This window comes from Opisthocomus hoazin, chromosome 1 (genome assembly GCF_030867145.1).
Source record: "Opisthocomus hoazin isolate bOpiHoa1 chromosome 1, bOpiHoa1.hap1, whole genome shotgun sequence".
NCBI classification, from domain to species: Eukaryota; Metazoa; Chordata; class Aves; order Opisthocomiformes; family Opisthocomidae; genus Opisthocomus; species Opisthocomus hoazin.
In genome coordinates this window covers 118174665-118195691 of record NC_134414.1, presented here as the reverse complement: position 1 = coordinate 118195691, position 21027 = coordinate 118174665, and the positions used below count along the sequence as shown (strand labels likewise).

The 21027-nt window shown below is 40.2% G+C and overlaps 1 protein-coding gene across 8 annotated transcripts in view; it reads left to right on the top strand.

The window, feature by feature from the left end:
- ROBO1 (roundabout guidance receptor 1) overlaps positions 1-21027 on the top strand; it is a 750394-nt gene that overhangs the window by 691956 nt on the left and 37411 nt on the right. For all 8 annotated transcript variants that reach the window (XM_075434010.1, XM_075434043.1, XM_075434019.1 and 5 more), the window contains 7 exons: positions 48-216; positions 317-483; positions 4082-4203; positions 6635-6866; positions 8114-8235; positions 11792-11963; positions 20603-20800. In XM_075434010.1, coding sequence (XP_075290125.1) covers positions 48-216; positions 317-483; positions 4082-4203; positions 6635-6866; positions 8114-8235; positions 11792-11963; positions 20603-20800 — 1182 coding nt within the window. The remainder of the gene's footprint in view (positions 1-47; positions 217-316; positions 484-4081; positions 4204-6634; positions 6867-8113; positions 8236-11791; positions 11964-20602; positions 20801-21027) is intronic.

Below are 21027 nucleotides of genomic sequence, written 5' to 3'. Positions count from 1 at the left end.
TACAGCTGCTTCCTGCCTGTACTCAGCATTTCTCTCTCCTTTGTTAGAGTTTGGAGTCCCGGTGCAGCCGCCAAGACCCACTGACCCAAACTTGATTCCTAGTGCTCCATCAAAACCCGAGGTTACAGATGTCAGCAGAAATACAGTGACATTGTCATGGCAACCGAATTTGAATTCAGGTGCAACACCGACCTCTTACATAATTGAGGCCTTCAGGTATACGAGCCGCGTGCGATCTCCCTGTACATACGCTTATGCATAATATGTTGTTAAAGAAGCACATGCTAACCTCCTGTTGTGTCTCTGTTATCCTTAGCCATGCATCTGGTAGCAGCTGGCAAACTGTAGCTGAAAATGTGAAAACAGAGAGTTTTGCAGTCAAAGGGCTAAAACCTAATGCAATTTATCTATTCCTTGTGAGGGCAGCTAATGCATATGGACTAAGTGACCCCAGCCAAATATCTGATCCAGTGAAAACTCAAGGTAAGCTTTTGATGCTGAACATTTTGGGTGTCCACAGTGGCTGTCACTGTTGACAGCGCCACAAGTTTGGATGTCAGACAAGTTGACTGAGCAATACCAGATGCAGGAATTCTGGTAGCGTTCAACTGTCTGCCTATTCTGGTTATTATATGTACTAGCTAGTAAAATACAGAGTTTGAACTTGCATTTCTCTAACGTAGACTCTGAAAGATGCTTAGGCAGCATGTTGCATTGCCTGAGGGAACCCTAGTATCTCTTATCCAGAGATAGTTGTGTCTTGCAGAATAGCTCTTGTTAGCTACAAAAGTAATCTCTGATTTTTTAAGTTATCACGTAAATCCTCACATTCCATGGAAATGTTATTATGTCCAGTGAATCAAATGAGGCTTAAGATTGAGACAGAGAGAGAAACAGCACATCATCTAATTTGGTTTCTGCTGCATTAGGAAAGACAGAAGTTTAAAATTTAAAGGAATTTGTCATCATGAGCCAGTAACGAAGAGGTTTTGGCAATATATTATAAGTCTTTCAACAGTACAACTGTTGAGAGTAAAACAGTGGGGAAGAGAGACAATGCTTACAGATAGCCAACTGGAAGAAAAGGCCGAGTAGCAGGGGATGAAGGAGTCATCCACTGACTCCAGCTATGGACTGAATCCAGCTACGTAAAATTTAAGACAACTTTGTGTTCACTGCAGAAAATAAATCACTTATGATGATGTACAGGGAATAATGCATTACAACTTTGCAGCTTGCATTCTTCCAGTAGAAAGACTGAAAATGTTAAGAAGGGAAAAACTGGACATATTCTCTTTCAAAGTAGAAGTGCTAGAGATCATCTCTTTATTCTGTGTTTCCTCCTTGTTGGAGGAATTGATCCATTGGCTCATTAAGAGTGCCTGTGTTGTATGTTTGTTTCTTTGTTTGCATAAGTAAGTACATGTTTGTTTTTGAAAGGAGGAACCTTAGAGTCTTTGGTGACTTTTCATTGTTTCTGAAGTTGATCTGAAAGTAACTCATTCTCATCTCCCCCGAGGAGTGAACAATTTCACATTGCTGTATGTTTTTATTATGCATTTCTCCTGATAAGTGACAATCTCAGTGGATGTATATAGACAGCAGAGTCACGGCCACTTGGAAAACAGTGATTGTGCGGGGTCCTAAATCTGTTACCAAGGCGAGATTTAGTAACATTATAGTGATTTCTGTATTCCTGGGAGTAGGGCAACACGTGTTACTATGTAGGCAGGCTGAAACGTTCTGCACCAGTCCGCTTTTTAGGCAGTGTGGTTTCATTCGGGGTCTGAAAGTCCCAGATGTACTGATCACTGACTTGACTCTGATAAACAGTGAATGAAGCAGAATGTTCCATTCACTGAGCAGAACTGAATGGTTTGTACTGGATGGAAAAGCTTTGCTGTCCTTTGGGCATCTAGTAGAGCTCAAGACCCGAGAACCACACAAAGCCTGAGTGAAAGTAACAACCAATAGATAAAATTTTCATCAATTGGTAATCAAGTGTCAAGTTCTTTAAAGCACTTCCGCGCTTCTTCCAGTACGGTTTCAGTTTTGTGTTAAGTTGTGGTCTAGCTAAGTAAGTTAAAATATTTCCCCATTCACTTTTGTCTAGCAGGTGGTATAATCTTGTCCTAAATGCATATCCAGACCAGGAACCTAACATACCTTCATCTTTACACTTTACTAACATTAACAACAACATGCCTAAATGTTCTTACTGACAGTCTCTGTCTTGGAAGCTTGGAGCCAAAACAAGAAAACACACATATTGGTTGTATAGCACAGATGTGCAAATGGCTGAGGCTATTAATAGTTTGATTCATATTGCAGATGACTCATTTTTTATGACTAGCAAAGATAGAACTAATTATTTCACTGACTTTACTGTTATATTCTAAGCAGGGTGATATTTAGGCAACTCTGCAAACAGAAGCTTCTATCTTTAATGCTTTCAGACTTTGGGGTGGGGGAAATACTCTGATAAATGGACTGTTTGGTGGAACATACTGCATGTGGATACAGCAGTGACTCAATGGAGGGTTTTTTGGCTTTGTTGTTTTGTTGTTATCACTGTTCCTTGCTAAGAATCCAGATTTGTCACCCACTGACTGCATGCTAACCTCAGTTTGCTTCTTTAATTTTGAAGAAATTCCATGTAAATATGTTGAGGAAACTGTATGATAAAAGTTAAAAGTGACATAAGCTTTGCATCCCCAAATGGGAACTACATTTCTGGAAAGAAACTTGTCCTCATGCCATCTTACAATGGTTTTTTTATTATTTAGACAAGACCAAAAGCTGGTAAACTGAGAATATGACCCCCATTCAAAAAGCATGCTTTACAACTGTTGCACTTGCATTTATTAATTGTCTTCTGTAACAGCATCAACTGCGTTATCCAAACCTTGGCTTTCAACATAGTCAACAAACCTACAGAGTTGTAAGGTAGTTGTAGTTGTACATAAATATATACACAATTTCTGTGTACTCTCTCTCTGGCACTTCTTGTAAGCAGAGAGGTATGGAAATTTTCAAGGTCTTCAGAGAACAGAACCCTTGAAGATTTCCCCATCCTTGCATAGTCACCCGCAGGGGTCAGGTAGGGAAGTAGTAGTCTGGAGCAAAGTTTATGTAATTAATTACTCTGGATCTGGAATTAGATTAATTAAAAAAAAAAAAATCACTGTAAGTGCTTTTCATGAATTTCGCAGTCTGTGATTTTTAGCCATAGTCAGCATGGTAGTTGTTTAAAATGAAGTGTTCAAAGAGAGGTGTATGACATCAATACAGAAACTATGTTACTCTGCTGTCCATAGTACATGTATTTTTTAGACACCCTATTACTGATTGCTCTGTGAGTTTTATATGTCTGACAGTCATTCCGTGTCAGTTAAATATGCTTTTCGAGGGCTCTGCATGCAGAAAATATGTGTTTCCATTGCATTAATGCATATTTTGAGAGGAATTTGTCCCTTCATGCATATGAACAAATCTTTTAGCTGTAAGATAGACCAAATGCTAGAAGAGCCAGACAGCATTCAGCTGTGCTCTGCCTCCTGCTTACAGAAGTCACTTGCCATCAGAGAAGCTGCAGCCACATGACTACTCCTCCTTTTCTTCAGCTGTTGCATTTCTTTTGTGATTTAAAACCAGTAAGTTTGCCCGTGAATTTATCTGAAGATACAGCTTCTGCTTTTGCCATTCTTTGTAGGTTTCCTGGTCTCTTGGAATTTGCAATGGGTAATAGAACATTTTCTCCTCCCAGCAGGAAAGAACAGAGATGCTGCTGTAATCTTTTACCAAAGGCATCCCCAAGCATGGTTTTTCATTTTATGCAACATTTCCCTTCTGTTTCTCTCTGTCAAAGAAAGTGCAGTGCATTGATTTGGTACTACCTAAGCATTGGTGATTTGCCTGGGAAAACACCATGTATAGGTTTTTCTTACATAATTTGGAAGTACTTAGAGTAAACTTCATTAGTGATAGCATCATATACTTTATGATATATTCATTTGTATTTAGATATACTTATTTTAACGGTGATATACACTTGTGAGAATGGAATCTTAAATTATTACAGATGTTCCACCAACAAGTCAAGGTGTGGATCACAAGCAGGTCCAAAGAGAACTGGGTGATGTGGTACTACATCTGCACAATCCTACTATCCTTTCTTCTTCCTCAATTGAAGTTCACTGGACTGTAAGTAAAAATCTTTATCATGGAGGTGGTTATGGTATACTGCTGAATTGTGCTGTTTGACTGCAGTGGAGTCACACTTTAAGAAGCTATGTGGTTTGTATGCTTGCAGATGTTTTTCTCTGGAATGAGTGCTACTTGGGCTTTGCTTTCCTACTTCCTTAGGTTTTGCCACATTTTCACCATTTTATGTCTCTACTGTAGAGAGTGCTGCTTACAATATGGTGAGAGTTTCAGAGTCCTCCTCTGGAAGCTAAAGGACTGATCAAAGCCTTCTTAAGTCATGTCATTTGAAGCTTTTGCACTGCTTTCAGTAGGAAGTGTGTCAGTCCCCTAATGAGATAACATGGGCACTTCCCCGTCTGTCAGTCACCAGTGGAGAGAAATACTGCATAATTCTGTTTGAAAGTGTTGCCTCCATCCTACGTGCACACTGAGAAACGCACCCAAACCCATATAACCTCATCTGAACCTATGCTTTCCCAAGTGCTATGAGTATGCACGGTGCAGGGAGAAGAGACAAGAAGGGCAAACGGGTTTCGGATGTTATGCTGATGTAGCTGTGGTGGGAGGAAGCAAGAGGCTGGCCACGTGGGGGATATAGCAGAGGAAATGAGAAAATCAGGAAACAATACTGTGGGAGTCCTGAAGCAAGCGGAGTGGGAACATACATGAAAAAGTTTCAAGTAGGCTTAGAGGGCTGAGGCTTCAGTGAGAGAAAGGATTAGAAGTGGCTTACAGTGGGAGACACGTGGAAATCAAGAGGTAGAAATGAAGAGAAAGAACAACACAGGAAACTGCAAGTATCAAGCAATGAGATAAGGTAATGTAATTGAAAGAAAAGCAGTTTTAAAATAGAATGCATAAAGAAAAAAAAAGGGGGGGATAATTATACCAGGTGCAGGAAGAAGTCCAAAGGGAGAGAGCTTTGAGGTCTTTTTAGGACTGCCATCTGAACAAGTCAGTATATTGGCAGGGACGGTGTAGGAGAGCACAAGGTGTAGCCCCTGCCATGGCAAGGCAGAGCATTTTGAACAGGAACAAAAGGCGTTTTGACTTTGTAGAAGAGCCCTAGCCCAATGGAGTCCTGGTCCATGACCAAAGCTCCTCGGTGCTGCAGGAGTACAAATAATACCTGCTGTGTTGCACAGCAATTACACTGTCACTTGCAGTACGGCCACCTGCAGCAGGCAAGCTCCTGTTTTAACTAATAACCTTAAAACGTCTTTGAGGTTTCTAGCACGATTTTGTTTGACCTTTACTTACAGAACAACCTTTTCCAGACAGGCAGTTTTTTGTCAGTCTCTTGGGTGGCCTGTGGCTTCTCTGTAATTTCAAAAATAAGCATTACCTCAGTTTCAGCTAACACACGCATTCTTTATGTGATTATTAAAAATGAAACATGTTGCTTTTTGGAGTAAAACTGCAAGTAAACAGTTTTATTGTATCACTGTATGAGACTTCTGAAAATAGGGAAAATCTGATGCACTTTTGAAAATTTTGTTGTTGTTGGACTTGCTTATTCATCAGAAACTGAAACCGGTAACTAAAAGGTGAGATCACTTCTGTAAGATAGCTTTCTGTTTCAGTTATGGCCAAACCCGCTGAGTCCCACTGTTGTTTACATTAAGACCTCTTTCTCCGTACACGTGATATAAAATGACCTCGGCCTAAGAAGCACTCAGAACCATGGAGCATCATTTTGATCTGCTTTTCCAAGTCCCATCCGTGTTACCATGCTGAGTTTTGTGAGCCTCTTGAGAGGGCTCTCCAAGCAGCCCCTTCCCTCCACTGGGTGGGAGGGCACAGAGGCAGTGCTGGGACAAAGCTGCCTGCTGCCAGAGCCCAGCCTGGTCCCAGCTGTGGAGACCGTGCCGGCTGGCTGCCCTGGCAATTCTCTTTCTCCGGGAGGAATCCGGCGGGAAGTGGTGCTCATTTCATGGCTTTTGGGAGGCTTCCACTCCTCCTCGGGGGAGTTGGCAGGCTCTCTCTTTGATCTCTGCATTCATCACCCTGAGTTGTGGAGCTGGAGATCCCCTGCCCTCGCCCATCCCGCTTTCCCCGTGTGCCCCCTGCCCTGCCGGGTGGATTCGGGTGGGCAGAAGTCTGGCCTGTGCTGAGCTCCATTGCTCCACGGCTGCAAAGCCTGTGCATTTCATGGAGCTGGGGCGTATTATACAACTCCGTTATTCCCCTTTAATGCCTCCATAAATCCACAGGAACCAGCACAGTTCTACCAGCAGCAAACAGATTGATGCACTTGTGAATCAGGCCCGTAATTTGCTGTGATGCAAGGAGCCTTTATCTGCTTTGGCAGTGTTGTTTACTTTGGATAAAATGAATGGATAGTCCAAGGACCATGCGTAGCTTCACAGACATCATTCCCGGTTCGTATTTGTTAAAGGATATGTTGTGTGTTCTGCTGTCTTGCCAGGTGGACCAGCAATCCCAGTATATTCAGGGATACAAAATCCTGTACCGGCCCACGCCAGCATCCTATGGAGAGTCAGAGTGGTTAATCTTTGAAGTGAGGACTCCAACCAAAAACAGCGTTATCATTCCTGAGCTGAAGAAAGGTGTAAACTACGAAATCAAGGCCCGCCCTTTTTTTAACGAGTTTCAGGGAGCAGATAGCGAAGTGAAATTTGCAAAGACCCTGGAAGAAGGCAAGTAGGAGCCAGACTGTCTTCGTCTTCCCTGTTTGAAGTAGTAATCTGGCCTGCTTTCCTCTGATACGTTCGTTATTTGATTTTGTTTGAAGTGCGTGCTCTTTGAGAACAGCAGTCTGCGGCAGAGGAGGCTGTGTTGGACTGATCATTATGTGAATTGTTTGGTGACACAGAAGTAAATATTCAGAACCACGCACAAGAGACGGAGAGAGAGGGATGTGCAAAAATCCCCTCCAACACACAATGGGAAAAGCGCTTTTTATCTTCACTGCAGTGTGCGCTCCTCCCTGCTGAGTTCGTGGTCTGGTCACAAGTGACTTCTGTCAGATTCAAGCACTTGCTAATCACTATCTGGAGTAGGTAGCAGACACCACAGAAATCATCAAAGCGCTATAGCTGAGGGAATGGAAACCACATTTTTAGAAGGCTTTTATATCTGAATCAATCAGTAAGACAAAATGAAAGGATGAATGAGGGCAACAGATATAGTGGACTAAATTATGTATTTCCATCTCATACATGTGCTACAAAGAGAAGGTTCATGAAGCTCTGCCTGTTGTTACTGCTCAGGCATAATAAGTATGCAAGATGGGCAGTGCCTCTGAATAGGGATTTCGGTGCCTCTGTTGGGATGTGCAACCTTTTCCCTTCTCTCTTCCCTCTCCCGGACAAATGCCATGCAGCTCTGGTTTATAGCTGTGAGTGGTTTAAGAGGTGTGCTTAACTGCATTCATCCTAAGCATCAGCTAAGCGTCCAGTTTTTAGAAAGACTATTTAAAATGTAAAACATAAATTATTACTGTAAACGTGTTAACACATTCTGTCCTGATTTTAATAAGGTTTGTATTACTCATTATTTACACACTAGAGGAACTGAGATTTAGCATTCTGTGGGGTTCAATTTATAGACTATTTTTCAAAACTTTTGATCCTGGGTGAGATGATTTGAGGCCATTGAGGAATTCAGTGTGCAGGACTGTGACATTGAGGTAATGGGTGTCTTTGAGTTTGGAGAACCTTGTGACAAATGTGACTTTTCCTGTCCGCAGAACTCTGGAGCCTGGTTGCAGGTTCACTTCACTCTCCTTCTGTATCATTCTATATTGCGGGCAAGAACTGCCCTCAGTGAAGGGTGGTGCATAAAAGAATGTGTTTATGTAGCCCAAAAAACATCTTCCCCTTCAAAAAGCTCCCTTCTGCGTGTGACAAGCTTAACTGTTCAATCCTTCTTTCCAAACAAACAGCTCCTAGTGCTCCACCTCAGAGTGTTTCCGTAACTAAGAACGATGGGAACGGGACAGCAATCGTGGTCACCTGGCAGCCGCCCCCTGAGGACAACCGGAACGGGATGGTTCAAGAATATAAGGTACTGCTGGCATGCCTTGATCCCCTGGCAGAAGGCATGATGGCCAGGTGGTGACAGATGGGGTTGTTCGTGGACGCTTGGCTCCATCTCCTGGTTACTCAGAGCAAATGAGATAGAAAATCACATCTTTGAATCAAACTCCGTATTTATAATTCTGTCTGGAATGGTAGAAGGGAATTAAGAGAGCCTCCGTGAATCAAAGCAAAGGGTCAACACTCTAAATTAAAACAACCACCTTCCTGCCTTCGTTATAACTTGAGAAATGTGCACAGAAATAGAGAGAGAACCATACCTGTTTGAGAACTGTTTTGTGACTCAAAGACATTGGCAGAGGTAGTAAATATATACAGGCTTAATGAGTTGAAAAGCTCAGGGATAATGTTTAACAATGTTAAGATCTGAGTAAATTATGCGTAACTGGGTAGTTAAAACAAATAGAAAACTTTCAAGTAAATAATGTGCTCTTATAATAATAAACGTATTTAGTGTATAGAAATTTTTATTTTCTTTCACACAAACACAGTTCTTATTGTACTGTTTAAACAAGTTATGAGTACATTATAAAACATATCTGATGTTCGTTTTGCAACATACACTGTATTTATTTTCAGTTCAAATTGTTTTGCGATAATTTACATACCAAAGTGAGTGAAGCTTATTTTACCTATGCAAACTACAGACCTTTTAAGTGTCTAGTTTTGGGTATCAAGTGAGCTTTATAGCCATGGAGAGGCAGGATCTTTGGTTTCAGTCTCCTGCAAATGCGCATTATTGAGAAAATTTTTCAAATGGGGATGTCCTGATTATTTTTCAGGTTAAAACACTGTGCTATAGACATATATTGCTAGCCACCAAAACTCATTCTGCTTTTTTTTTTTCTTCAGTAGAAGTGGGAAAGGGAAGAGATTTCTAAACTTCATGGTCAATTTAGAATAATAAAACACCTTTCAGAACTTGGTCAAATGGTAAAAAAAAAATCGGTTTATGGCTTAGTTTCAGGTATGTAACGTAACTGGAAAAAAATTTGCAAAGTTATTGTATTTAAAGACAGACCTTGAGCTGAGGAGATGGAATTATTTCCATCAAGAAATTGCATCAAAGGAATGTTAAGGTTGCAAGGACAAAACAATAAAAGTCAGGAAATTCGCATTTCTGAGTGGATTAATACCTAACATACCTCCTAGCATTCAGAGGTAGTAAGCTTTCAGGTGTAGGAGCAACCGTCTGGTAGTGTTTGTGTAACAGTAGATGACACACTGGCACATTTCACATCTACATTTATTTTGTGGATGCCGTTATTTTCCTTTGTACCTTTCACCATGGACAGAAGACAGACACAATGAATGTATATGTAATTGCTATTTGAATTACAATATGTCATTAATGTTTTTGTCTAAAAACTAAATAAATGCCGAACCAGTGATTTAAGATTAAGAACTAATAACAAGAAAAAAAGCAAATAGAACTCTTGTAAAATTTTCTTTTTTTTCTTTCCTCTTGGTTTTTCTATCTCCTATACTTTCTCCCAGAAAAAAAGGTACACATATGTGGGGGAATTCTTTGCTTTGTCAGCAAGTTTTTTCTAAGCCAAGAGCGTGCCTACTTAGTTAAAGGATAAAGTAAACAAGAAGGAGGATACCATCTTAACTGAAGAAGTGTCAGTAGCACACACAAAAAGGCAGAAACTCAAACCTCAACAGAAGTCATTCCTTCCTTCCCTAGCACGAAGTTAGAAATTCTCTTCTTATACTAATTCGTTCTTCAGTTATGTGTCTATTATAATGTGAATTCCTCTTTCCTTCCTTCATAACATTCTAAAAGTTTGTTTTCACTTGCCTACTTAGGTATACAATCAAATACAGTATGGCAGGTACTGAATAACCTGATGTTTAACCAAACGTTCTTGTTTTGTGAATTTCTCCATGTATTTGAGCACCTAAGAATAAAACATTTTTATGGATTAGTAGTGCATAGTTACAAGTATGTAATAAATTGCTTTTATCGTTTGCACACACACCATTGTACAAGGTGGCAGTAACAATTTCTATGAAAGTGACATATCAAAATATAGATTTAAATCTTTCATTCTTCTTTATCGAGTTCTTATTTGCATAGGAGCATTTTCATGGACCATCCTTTAGGATCTAGGAGCAATATTGCTAATATTAATACTAGTTATACTACTACTGCTGACTGAAACAATCTCTTCTTTGTATCAGAGTATAAAAAGGAGATTCTCTTCTTGTGATCTGACCTGCTGTGCAGCAACATTACGTGTATGCAGCGCAGGGATTCTATTCCAAAGGAGCTTGAAATACATTTCAGATCCTCACAGTGTTCCACTAACCTTGTTTCAATCCTCGGCATTCAGAGAAGAAAAAGGGATCTTACAGTGTCCTGAAGGTGAAATAAAATTTCCAGTGTCCAGGCAGTAAGGGCTCTACAGAAAGGGCCCTAGCAATGCTTCTATATGTGAAACTCTAGCTTGCTCACCTGGCAATCTCCGCAGCAGCAGAATTGCATGAGGGATTAAGAGCAGCTATCTGGGTACTAAAGCTTTTGTGAACTCCATGTGTCAAAAAATCTTCCCTCCTACGTACAATCAGCACAGATTCAGAAATGGTGCTGTTCTCAGGAAAGTTTGCTTCTTTACAGATAAAGTACTGAATTTAACTGATTTCACTTTCTGGATAAATATTCACTGTAGAGCGATACCTTTGTGGGAAGGGAATGAAAAGAAAATCAACACAGCTTCATCAGTTTTTTAGCAGATCTAGATTAGTTGCTACTTCACCTTTAATAGCAGTTGTGAGTTCAGCCGTACTCTTAAAAGCATTTGCCGCATCAATGATGCAGGCCTAAAGAGACAAAAATACCTCATCATATTTTTTCTCCCGATCATTTAATATCACTGATGTATTTTATAAAGTGGTGGACTGAAGTCGTTAGACTTGTGTCCTGATCTCAACCAAAAAATGAGATCTGATGTCATGCTGTTGTCTCTTGACAGAAGATGGCATTTTACTCAATCCTTGCCTCTTGCTGCCATTTTTTTAAAAAAAGGTAACAGTTGGATTCCAGCATGACATTTGTTCTCTTGTGACATCATGTGATGAAAGACTTGCCCTTGCACTTGAGTGAACAAAGCCTTGCTTGATGAATGATCCCTTAACAAGAGAATTGCAAATTCATTTAACTGAATGCTCTTACTTTGTTGTTTATGTGAACGGTTCTTGGCTACCGGGCTTCCCTTATTTGTTCTGTGTTACTAATGCTTTTAGTTTTATTAGCACTGATGTCACTGGTTGAACTGTAAATGAATTACAATAAACCCATCAAATAATTTTAGGAATTGGAGCTGCTCTATGGAACAAGAAGTAGCTTTTCAGTATTCATGCGGTACCTAGGGCAGCAATCCATAGCTGCAGATGTTAGAGTAGTGACAAATTCTAAATTTCTTTATCCAGCAGAAGGGAATGTGACACCCATCCTTCTACTTGTCCTTGGGTGTTGAATTTTGGACGTTGATATGTACCATATGCTTACTTCCTTGCAGGTTTGGTGTCTTGGCAATGAAAGTCGATACCATATAAACAAGACGGTAGATGGTTCCACCTTTTCTGTAGTCATCCCCTCCCTAGTTCCTGGTATTCGATATAGCGTGGAAGTGGCAGCAAGTACTGGGGCAGGACCTGGAGTGAAAAGTGATCCTCAGTTTATCCAATTAGGTAAGCCTGCTGGGAATCCTGCCTATCGGTTTCAATGATTTTGTTTGTTTGCATTTGTCTTTTATGGCAGCAAAAATTCTTTCAAGACAAGTGAAACAGATAGTGTTACCTGATCTCTGGAATAGCAGGATTTGGCACTTCTGATTTTAAACTTGTCTTAGAACTGCATTCTGAAGATGGGATTATAATAACACAGGTTTTTTACTCTCCCAGTTCAGCAGTGCTTTTTGGTTATTGGTTTTTCAAAGTGAATTTCACACTTATAACTGGTGTTATAAAATGTGTAGGAGAGTATGAATCACTAAGTGTTGGCTCGCTTCAGTTTAGTTTGTCTTGATCAGGTTTGATCTTTCTTTATTGAAGCAAAAAAACAAGAGCATGCTAAAATTAGGCACAATGAAAATCAACTATGTGTGAAAGCTAGTAAATAACCCCAGTACAGGAACAAGAGGTGCACAGATGACTTACAATAATCTTGACATCCTAAGTTCATTTACGCCAAACATCTCTCTGTCATAAATGCAGATCATGGACATTGCTCCTGGATGTATCTGAGAGAAATGCATCTTTGCTGTTGGTTAGCTGAAGATTATTTACAGTAGCTTTGGGTATAGTCATATGCTGCTTTACCAATATGCCTGTGTCAAAATACCTTATCGTTACAGTATATAAATGTGAAGGCAAACTCAGCATACTGCTTTGGACTTTGTGCCCTTTCTGTCTTTGTATCATTTGTAGATCTTCCTCGTTATTCGACTTTTTATATTTAAAAATCTACAGTGTGAAAAGAAGACCAAGTGACTAATATATTCTCTGGAAAATTACACGTACATTTCCTTGGCTATTAAAATTAAGGTCATCTTTGACTTATTTAACTTATATAGGTATATGATTCTCAATTACATTAATAGAGATTTTGTGACAAAATTGCACACAGCAAATCCCTGTAGTTATTTGTTGGATTGTTCCTTCCTACAGCCAGCTTTCCAGTCAAATTCAAGTTTGTTCTATATGGCTTTTTTGAATTTTTTGAATATTTTTTGAAAAATTTATGTTAGCGAGGCTTAAGAGTGTAAAATAAAGGGGTAGCTTTGATGTTCAAAGCTAAAGACTTCATAACTACATTTTTTTTTTCCTTTTCTTTGATGATAAGCAAATGCTGAACGAAGGTGAATTTTATAATGGAACTTAATCACTTTAGGGGTTTGGTAAGTGGAAAAAGAAACCAGTCAGACTCTGTCAGGGTAAGATTTTTGCTTTCTTCTGTGTTTCTGGCCCTTACTGACACTGTGTTAGGAAGTGTGAAGCAATCACATACCTCAGAGGGTGTTCAAACGTGCAAGTCTGGTAAAATCCATCTATTTCCTTGTGATTGGGGTTTGCTTTCATAGGCTATGCTGCTTGCTTCTAATTAAGTGGCATGGCCAAATCTACAGTAGTAAAAATCCCATAATTTAGTTGTAACTTGGCAAAGACCTGGAGACAGAAGTCTTGTGGAGATCCGTGCCACTAGAAGCAGCACAAATAAATATCTAGACAGTGATGCAGTGCTTTAGGCAACTGCAGGAGGCTGCTGAAAATGAGTGCTGAAGTTTAAGAGGAGTACCCTTTAGTAGCACAGATCAACCTAAAGTCATCAAGCCAGAAGAATGGCTGTAGTTTACCTAACTCTGCACTGTGATAGAAGTTCTCCTGCAGCCCCAGCAAGGAATCGGATTCTTAGTTCTTGGACGTGCTCCCAGCTTAGGGGTGGAGCAGACACTGCAGTTTTCTGGTAGCTCTTCTGAAGAGAGAGAATTCATTTATTGATGTCATCAATTGGCACTTTTCCCCAGCAATAAATTACATGGTTACAGAGAGAGGGAAGGGAGGCCAGGGACCGGGAGGAGCGAGGACGAAGGATGCTACTTTTAGAAGGTTTGGAGGAGTCCTGACTCCCTGTACCTACCTGCTCTAGGAACTGTGTCTTTGCCACTGAAAACTTCAAGTTTCTACGTTTCTGTCCTTGATCCCAACTATTCTTTTAGGAAATCTTTTTCTGATACCTGAATTTGTACAATCCTAACTTTCTTTTTAGTTAATTAAGAATTCCTTGTGTGTAAACAGGATAGACTCAGTTGTGGCTTGCTCTGGAGCATCTGAGGAAGAGTAACCTACTCAGTGTAGCCTACTGTCTTGTGTAGCAACCTCATATTTGAGTCTGCGTGTTGCGTAGGGTGCTCCTGGGTTTGTGACTGTGAGAAACGCCTGGGCAGAGTCTTAGCGGGGTGTGTGACAGGAGGAAGCTTCACCTTTCGGAGGCCGGCTTCCAGAACAAGAGGAGAGGACAGGAGAAATTGGATTCTCTGAGAGCTGAGGCGTGCGATCGCTGTCCCATGCATCAGCTGAGCTGTGATAACTGACCTTGTGCATGCACTTAACCTGTTACAAAGACAGGTACAAATTGCAGCTCAAAGCTCTTCATTTTCCGTGTCTCAGCTGACGTGAAGCAGCTCACTGAACTGCGGTACCCTGGACTTCTTGCGCCACCTGGGACAAACCAACAATATACTTGCTTGTTACTAAAAAATCACCTTTCAGTGTTTAAAATCATGAGATCAACTGAAAAATCATGTGTCTTCTTTAAACACTCCTCTTGAGGCTTCTGAATGTTCCTCTTGGTTTTTGAATGACCTTTCAAACCTCTCTGTGGAATTCCAAGGGCTGGAAAACCACTTTTTTCGTTTGATTTTAGAAAAAAGTTGGTATTTTACATGCAGAAAGACTGCAAGAACTTTACTGTTAAGGAAAAAAATAAATCCTTATGCTTATAGTACTGTGCTGTGAGGAAAAAAATCATAGAACTTTTACAGAACTTTTTTTCTCACCACAACATGTAACTTCAGGACATTGGTTACAGAAATGCTCTGTACAGAAGGGTAAGAATTATCACAACAAACTATTTGTTGCTGATCTCTAGCCTAACTTTTGTCCAGTGATGGGTTACTACCTATTACAGCTCGGCACTATTACCTGTGCTTGTTGTCAAATAAATAGTGACATTGGAACTTATGGCAACATATTTTGTTCAGGGTGCCAGCTCTGAGAAGCCCCACAACTGCAGCTAATATGACTCATAAACACATAGTTTGTATGAATATATGGTATGCATTTCTTTATTAAGAGATGTCTGCACAATTATTATAAATTTTGAGTGCATTATTCAACCAGTAGATATCTCAAGTGTACAAAACACAAGAAAGTCTCATTGAATCTTTATTATTCCAGTTGCTTTATTTAGGAGATGTGATCTGGGGACTAGCTAGCATGCCTTCAGGGATACTGTTCTGTCAGCTCTTCAAGTAATTCTAGTGTGATAGTTGTAAGGGCTTTTTGTTGATATATTTGTCTTGTGGCTTGCAAAAGACTTGAAGGAAGTGGTCTTGTTTTTTTTCCCTCACAACAAGCCCTTCCAAAACAGTTCAGTGCTGTCTACTCACAAACTTCATGCTAGAAGATTGAAGTACAAAAATTATATTTTTCCAGTTTTGCAAATGTACATAACTAGAAAGGAGACATCCATAGCTCTTTCCTTGTTCACTGATGTAGTCACTCCATCATAGAAGGCCACTAGTTTGGTCAGGCAGGACTTGCCCTTGGTGAAGCCATGCTGGTTGTTTCAGATCACCTCCCTGTCCTACATATGCCTTAGCATAGCTTCTAGGAGGACCTGTTCCACATTCTTTCCAGGCACAGAGGTGAGGCTGACCGGTCAGTAGTTCCCAGGGGCCTCCTTTCTACCCTTTTTAACAATGGGCAAATTGTTGCACTTCTTCCAGTCACCATGGACTTCATCTGACTGCCATGACTTTTCAGATATGATGGACAGTGGCTTGGCAATGACATCAGCCAGTTCCCTCAGGACTCTGGGATGCATCTTGTCAGGTCCCATAGACTTATGTATGTTCAGTTTCTTCAGATGGTCACGGACCTGATCTTCCCTTACAGTGGCAGGGACTTTGCTCTCCCCGTCCCCATCCTGGGGTCCATCCACTCAAGAGCTGTGGGAAGAGAGTTTGCCACTTGAGACTGAGGCAAAAGTGTTGTTGAGTACCTCAGTCTTCTCCTCGCCCATGGGTACCAGTTTGCCAGTCTTGCTCATTGGGGGCGGGGAGGGGTACGCTTTCTTTGACCTTCCTATCCTGGCTGATGTACCTTATGTTGCAGATTCCAGATGTTTCCCAATTTTGAATTGCCAGAATTAGCAATGACAAGAAAATTTAGATCTTCCTGCTTATTGTTTGTACATTTTGTATACTAAATGAGACAGGCATATGGAAAAGTACCGTTCCATAGGTTGTATACGTACAGGGCAAAAAGATTGCCTGCACACCTGTGAACCTGGAATTTCCTGCCGTTTTTGGATCTTTGGCAGTCCAATCTTAATCGTAAATCTTTTATTTAGCATTCAACAAATGTTAGTTTTTTCATTATTATTATTATTTATATGAAGATTTAACATTAGAGAATTAGAGGTCCCAATTCTTTTTGATGTAAATTGTAATTAGTTTTCACTGAAGTTTGAAATTTGGAGCTTCAAGACAGCCAGATCAGGTAGCTTGTCAGCAATAGCCATAGAAACATCATCTGTGATTAAAAAGAAGGCTTTTATCTTGGGTTAGAAGCAGAGGGGATGAGTCACTATGATAATATGCTGGTTTCAGGGGGTTGTGGGATCAGCCTGCTCCAACAACTCTGAGACATTTTCAAGTACGTTAAACGCTGCGGCTGCTGCTCTGGCAGTGAGATGCACTTTGCCGTAGAATGTTTATGTTCACTTACTATTTTGGCACGTCTCCCCGAGGAGTGCAAGCAAGAACAGGAATTTTGATTAAGAACCATTTAGATAACAGTCAAAGCTTCCAGAAATTTCCTGAGATGAAGAAAAAGTACTTTTTTTAGTTCAAGAGGTTTTTTCCTGACTAATCATTCAGAATCTCACATGGCTGTTATGGAGAGGGAAGAATGCCCTCCTCAAAGAAAAGTTTCCAAGGTACTGTTCCTGGAATTTTTTAGTAAGGAGGGGTTCACTAGATTTCATTCCCTTTGCTTTAGCTCACTTTTTATTTTTGAATTAGAAGAGGAGCAGGACAGGAGTCAAATGTGGCCTCTTGAAAGCCCTTCCATTGTCTTTTCTGTGCTGTTTATATGCTGGTATATGAACAAATGCACAAATATATACCAGCTAATCTAGTGTAATGTCTCTAACAGTCCACCCATGTACAACATGCTATAAACCTAGTTTCTTAAAAGTAAATATATTATTATTCCGTTATTACGCTTGCAATGGCTAGCAAAATAATACCATGAAATGAATCTTAATTAAAAATTAGAACAACAAATGTTGGAAGAGGTTCTTCAGTATTTTGTAATCTTCAGACATTCATTGACTGAGCAATGCAAAATGTTTGTATATATAAAAGTACTACTCCTCTGTGTGGCAAAATTATTGACATGTTTAAAAATCATTCTTATTTGGCTTTTGGGTTTGTGATTATTTTTTTGCCCTGGGTTTATTGTTTTAAATATATATATTTAAAGGATTAGAGAAAAAATATTTATCAGTCTTGTAAGTTTATTCAGGACCACAGGTTCTCCAGAAATCTTTTGTTCAGTTCCGTTAAGATGTACAAGGTAGTGTAGCTGTTTAAAAATACAGAAATAGTAGGCTTACTGATTTTGAAAAGAGACTGATGGTGCAAGTTTTCATATCTTAATATGGCCTCAGCTGCAAAGAGACAAAGGATGAGATAGAGAGTGACAGATTTAATTCATTGGTCACAGTATACTTTATACATTTAAGCCCATCTGGCCACTTGTGGGGAACTTCACTTGGCTGTCTCCATAAAATCTGAAGCAACCCATCTTAACCTTGCACAAATAGGCGTGAAATCTATAAACCCAGCAGACACAAAGGGCGTATTAGTAAGAAAAGAATGAGTCTGCCTGGTGAACTTTTAGACTAGGCAGTGGACTCAGGATCATAGAAGATAAAGGGACCTGAAATATGAAATAAAATTTCCAATAAGGTAACAGTCAAAGGCAGTGGTGATTCCTCAGCCAAATAGGTATTTGACCTCAATGTCACAAAAACTGAAATCTGGACTTCTTCACTGGAAGAAGCTGCTGTTAATTTAACCATTTCCCATTCAAAAAGGTATCCTTTTCCAGAGGAGGTTTGTTATTTGTATAATTTGTTGTGATTCCATGTCCTGATTGTGTTACAGTTTCTTCTATTTTAGTTAGACCTAATTTGGAATAATGCAAGACTTGTCATCATTAAAAAAAAAAAAAATCTATTCACTGCCTAGTTCATAGGGAAGAGGTATTGGTTTTTAAGTAAATAAGTTTTAATTTCTTATATAGTTTATATTAATAGAAATAATAACAATACCTTTCTCCTTAAAACTATAATCTCTCATTCTGAATCTGATGTCATTAACCATAGTAAAAAGCAACTAACTTTAGGATTTAAGCAAGGGTAAAAATGGTTATTTCAATGACTAAGCTATGGAATGTGTAAAGCAATATCCTGTCTGAGTAAAGGTTTCAAATTCTTGCCCTCACCCTGAGCAGTAATGAAATTTCCAGTAAATGCTCACTGTAGTGGTAAAAAAATTAGGAAGGCAGTATTTTTTCTGTGAGTTACTTCATTGCAGTTAGGAAGCATAGATCACTAACTCACTAACTGAATATTCTTACTGCTGTTCCTAGAAGGTTCTTGCAAAAGTTCAGTACTGAAAGCAGAAAAGGTTAATTCTTACAGATACTTTCTCTATTTACAAAAAAAAAAAAAAAAAGGGTGTGGAAAACTACATGTTCCTTATTATGATTTGAGATATTTACAGATAAACCGTTTTTGAGAAGGGCTGCTTGTTCAGTAGTAATGAGACTGCTGGACTATTTTTACCAATTCGCAACTGTTTTTTCAGTTATCCTTTGGCTTTTTCATCCACACCAAGAGGGCAGGATTGGCTATTTTGTACTTCTTTACATCCTTTTAAATTTTCAGTCTTTTTTCATTGCAGTCAATGTGAGAGACTGCAAAGAATACTTCAGACTATGTAATGCAACATTTAAGTCACCTGTCAGGAACTGCTAAATTAAAATGTATCCCTCAATACCAACTTCATGTGAATGTACTTAGAATTTGTTATTCTTCTGAGATTTTTAGTAATGAGTGGATTTTGGGTAGCTGACTTCTACACATTTGCAGAGCTCAAAGAACAGACTATACATGTTTCATACCTGAGCTTTCTTTCACTTGCTGTGCTCTTTGCTGACTTTCTGAATGATTTCCTAAAACTGGTGTTGTTGTGCTAAGATAAAATAATGGCAGTCCCCAAGTTTGAAATTTATGAGCCTAACTTTCTATTTGTATGCCTAGTGGCCTGATTTTCATAGAATCATAGAGTAGTTTGGGTTGGAAGGGACCTTTAAAGGTCATCTAGTCCAACCTCCGTGCAGTGGGCAGGGACATTGACCACTTAGATCAGGTTGCTCAGAGCCCCGTCCAGCCTGACCTTACATGTTTCCAGAGATGGGGCATCTACCACCTCTCTGGGAAACCCATTGCAGTGTTTGACCACCCACATCATGAAGAATCTCTTCATATCTGGCCTGAATCTACCCTCCCTTAATTTAAAACCATTACATCTTGTCCTATTGCAACAGACCCTGGTAAAAAGTTTGTCCCCATCTTTCCTGTAGGCCCACTTTAAGTACTGGAAAGCCGAAATAAGGTCTCCCCACAGCCTTCTCTTCTCCAGGCTGAACAGCCCCAACTCTCTCGGCCTTTCCTTGCAGGAGAGGTGTTCCAGCCCTCTGATCGTCTTCGTGGCCCTCTTCTGGACCCGCTCCAACAGGTCCATGTCTTTCCTGTGCTGAGGGCTCCAGAGCTGGATGCAGGACTCCTGGTGGGGTCTCACCAGAACGGAGTAGAGGGGTAGAATCCCCTCCCTTGACCTGCTGACCACGGTGCTTTCATGCAGCCCAGGATACGGTTGGCCTTCTGGGCTGTTATCGCACATTGCTGGGTCGTGTCCAGCTTTTCATCCACCAGTACTCCGAAGTCCTTCTTGGCAGGGATGCTCTCAATCCCTTCATCCTCCAGCCCATATTGATACTGGGGGCTGCCCTGACCCAGGTGCAGGACCTTGCACTTGTCCTTGTTCAGCCCCATGAGGTTCACATGGGCCCACTTCTTGAGCTTGTCCAGGTCGCTCTGGTTGGCATCCCTTCCCTCAGGCATGTCGACCGCACAACTCAGCTTGGTGTCATCTGTAAACTTGCTGAGGGTGCACTTGATCCTGTTGTCTATGTCATTGATGAAGATATTAAACAGTACTGATCCCAATGTGGACCCAATACAAACCACATTTTTAGTGGGTTTCATAAACAAAAGTCAGTGAAGTTAGAGGTACCTGTCTTGTACAGAAAAAAAACCATTTCTATCCAGACCTGTAAAAAGAGCTTTTGAAGAGAAGTCTGCAGGATTTTTATCTTGAAAAACAGGATTGTGGTTCTGTCAGTTCTTTTCATGATGTCTTTTATGGTTGCTTACTCAAATTAATTGACTATTTTGGGTGTCTTTTTTTCAGATTCTCATGGAAACCCTGTGTCTGCGGAAGATCAAGTCAGTTTAGCCCAGCAGATATCTGATGTAGTAAAGCAGCCTGCCTTTATTGCTGGAATCGGTGCAGCCTGTTGGATTATCCTTATGGTCTTCAGCATCTGGTTGTATCGCCACAGGAAGAAGCGAAATGGACTCACTAGTACTTATGCTGGTATCAGAAAAGGTGCCATATTATATATTTCATTCTGCTGGCTGCTGAATGCCTGTTTACTGGCTATTTATCATGGGTCTCTTGTTCTTCTAAGACTTCATGCAGGAATTATCAAATTACTGCAATACTTTGGGGAAGTGTGGATCAGAAGGCAATGCAGAAAGCAGCAATTCTTACATAACCTGTTAAACCTGGCTTTACAGCATAAGCCTTTAGCAAAATACCTAGACTAGCTTTTC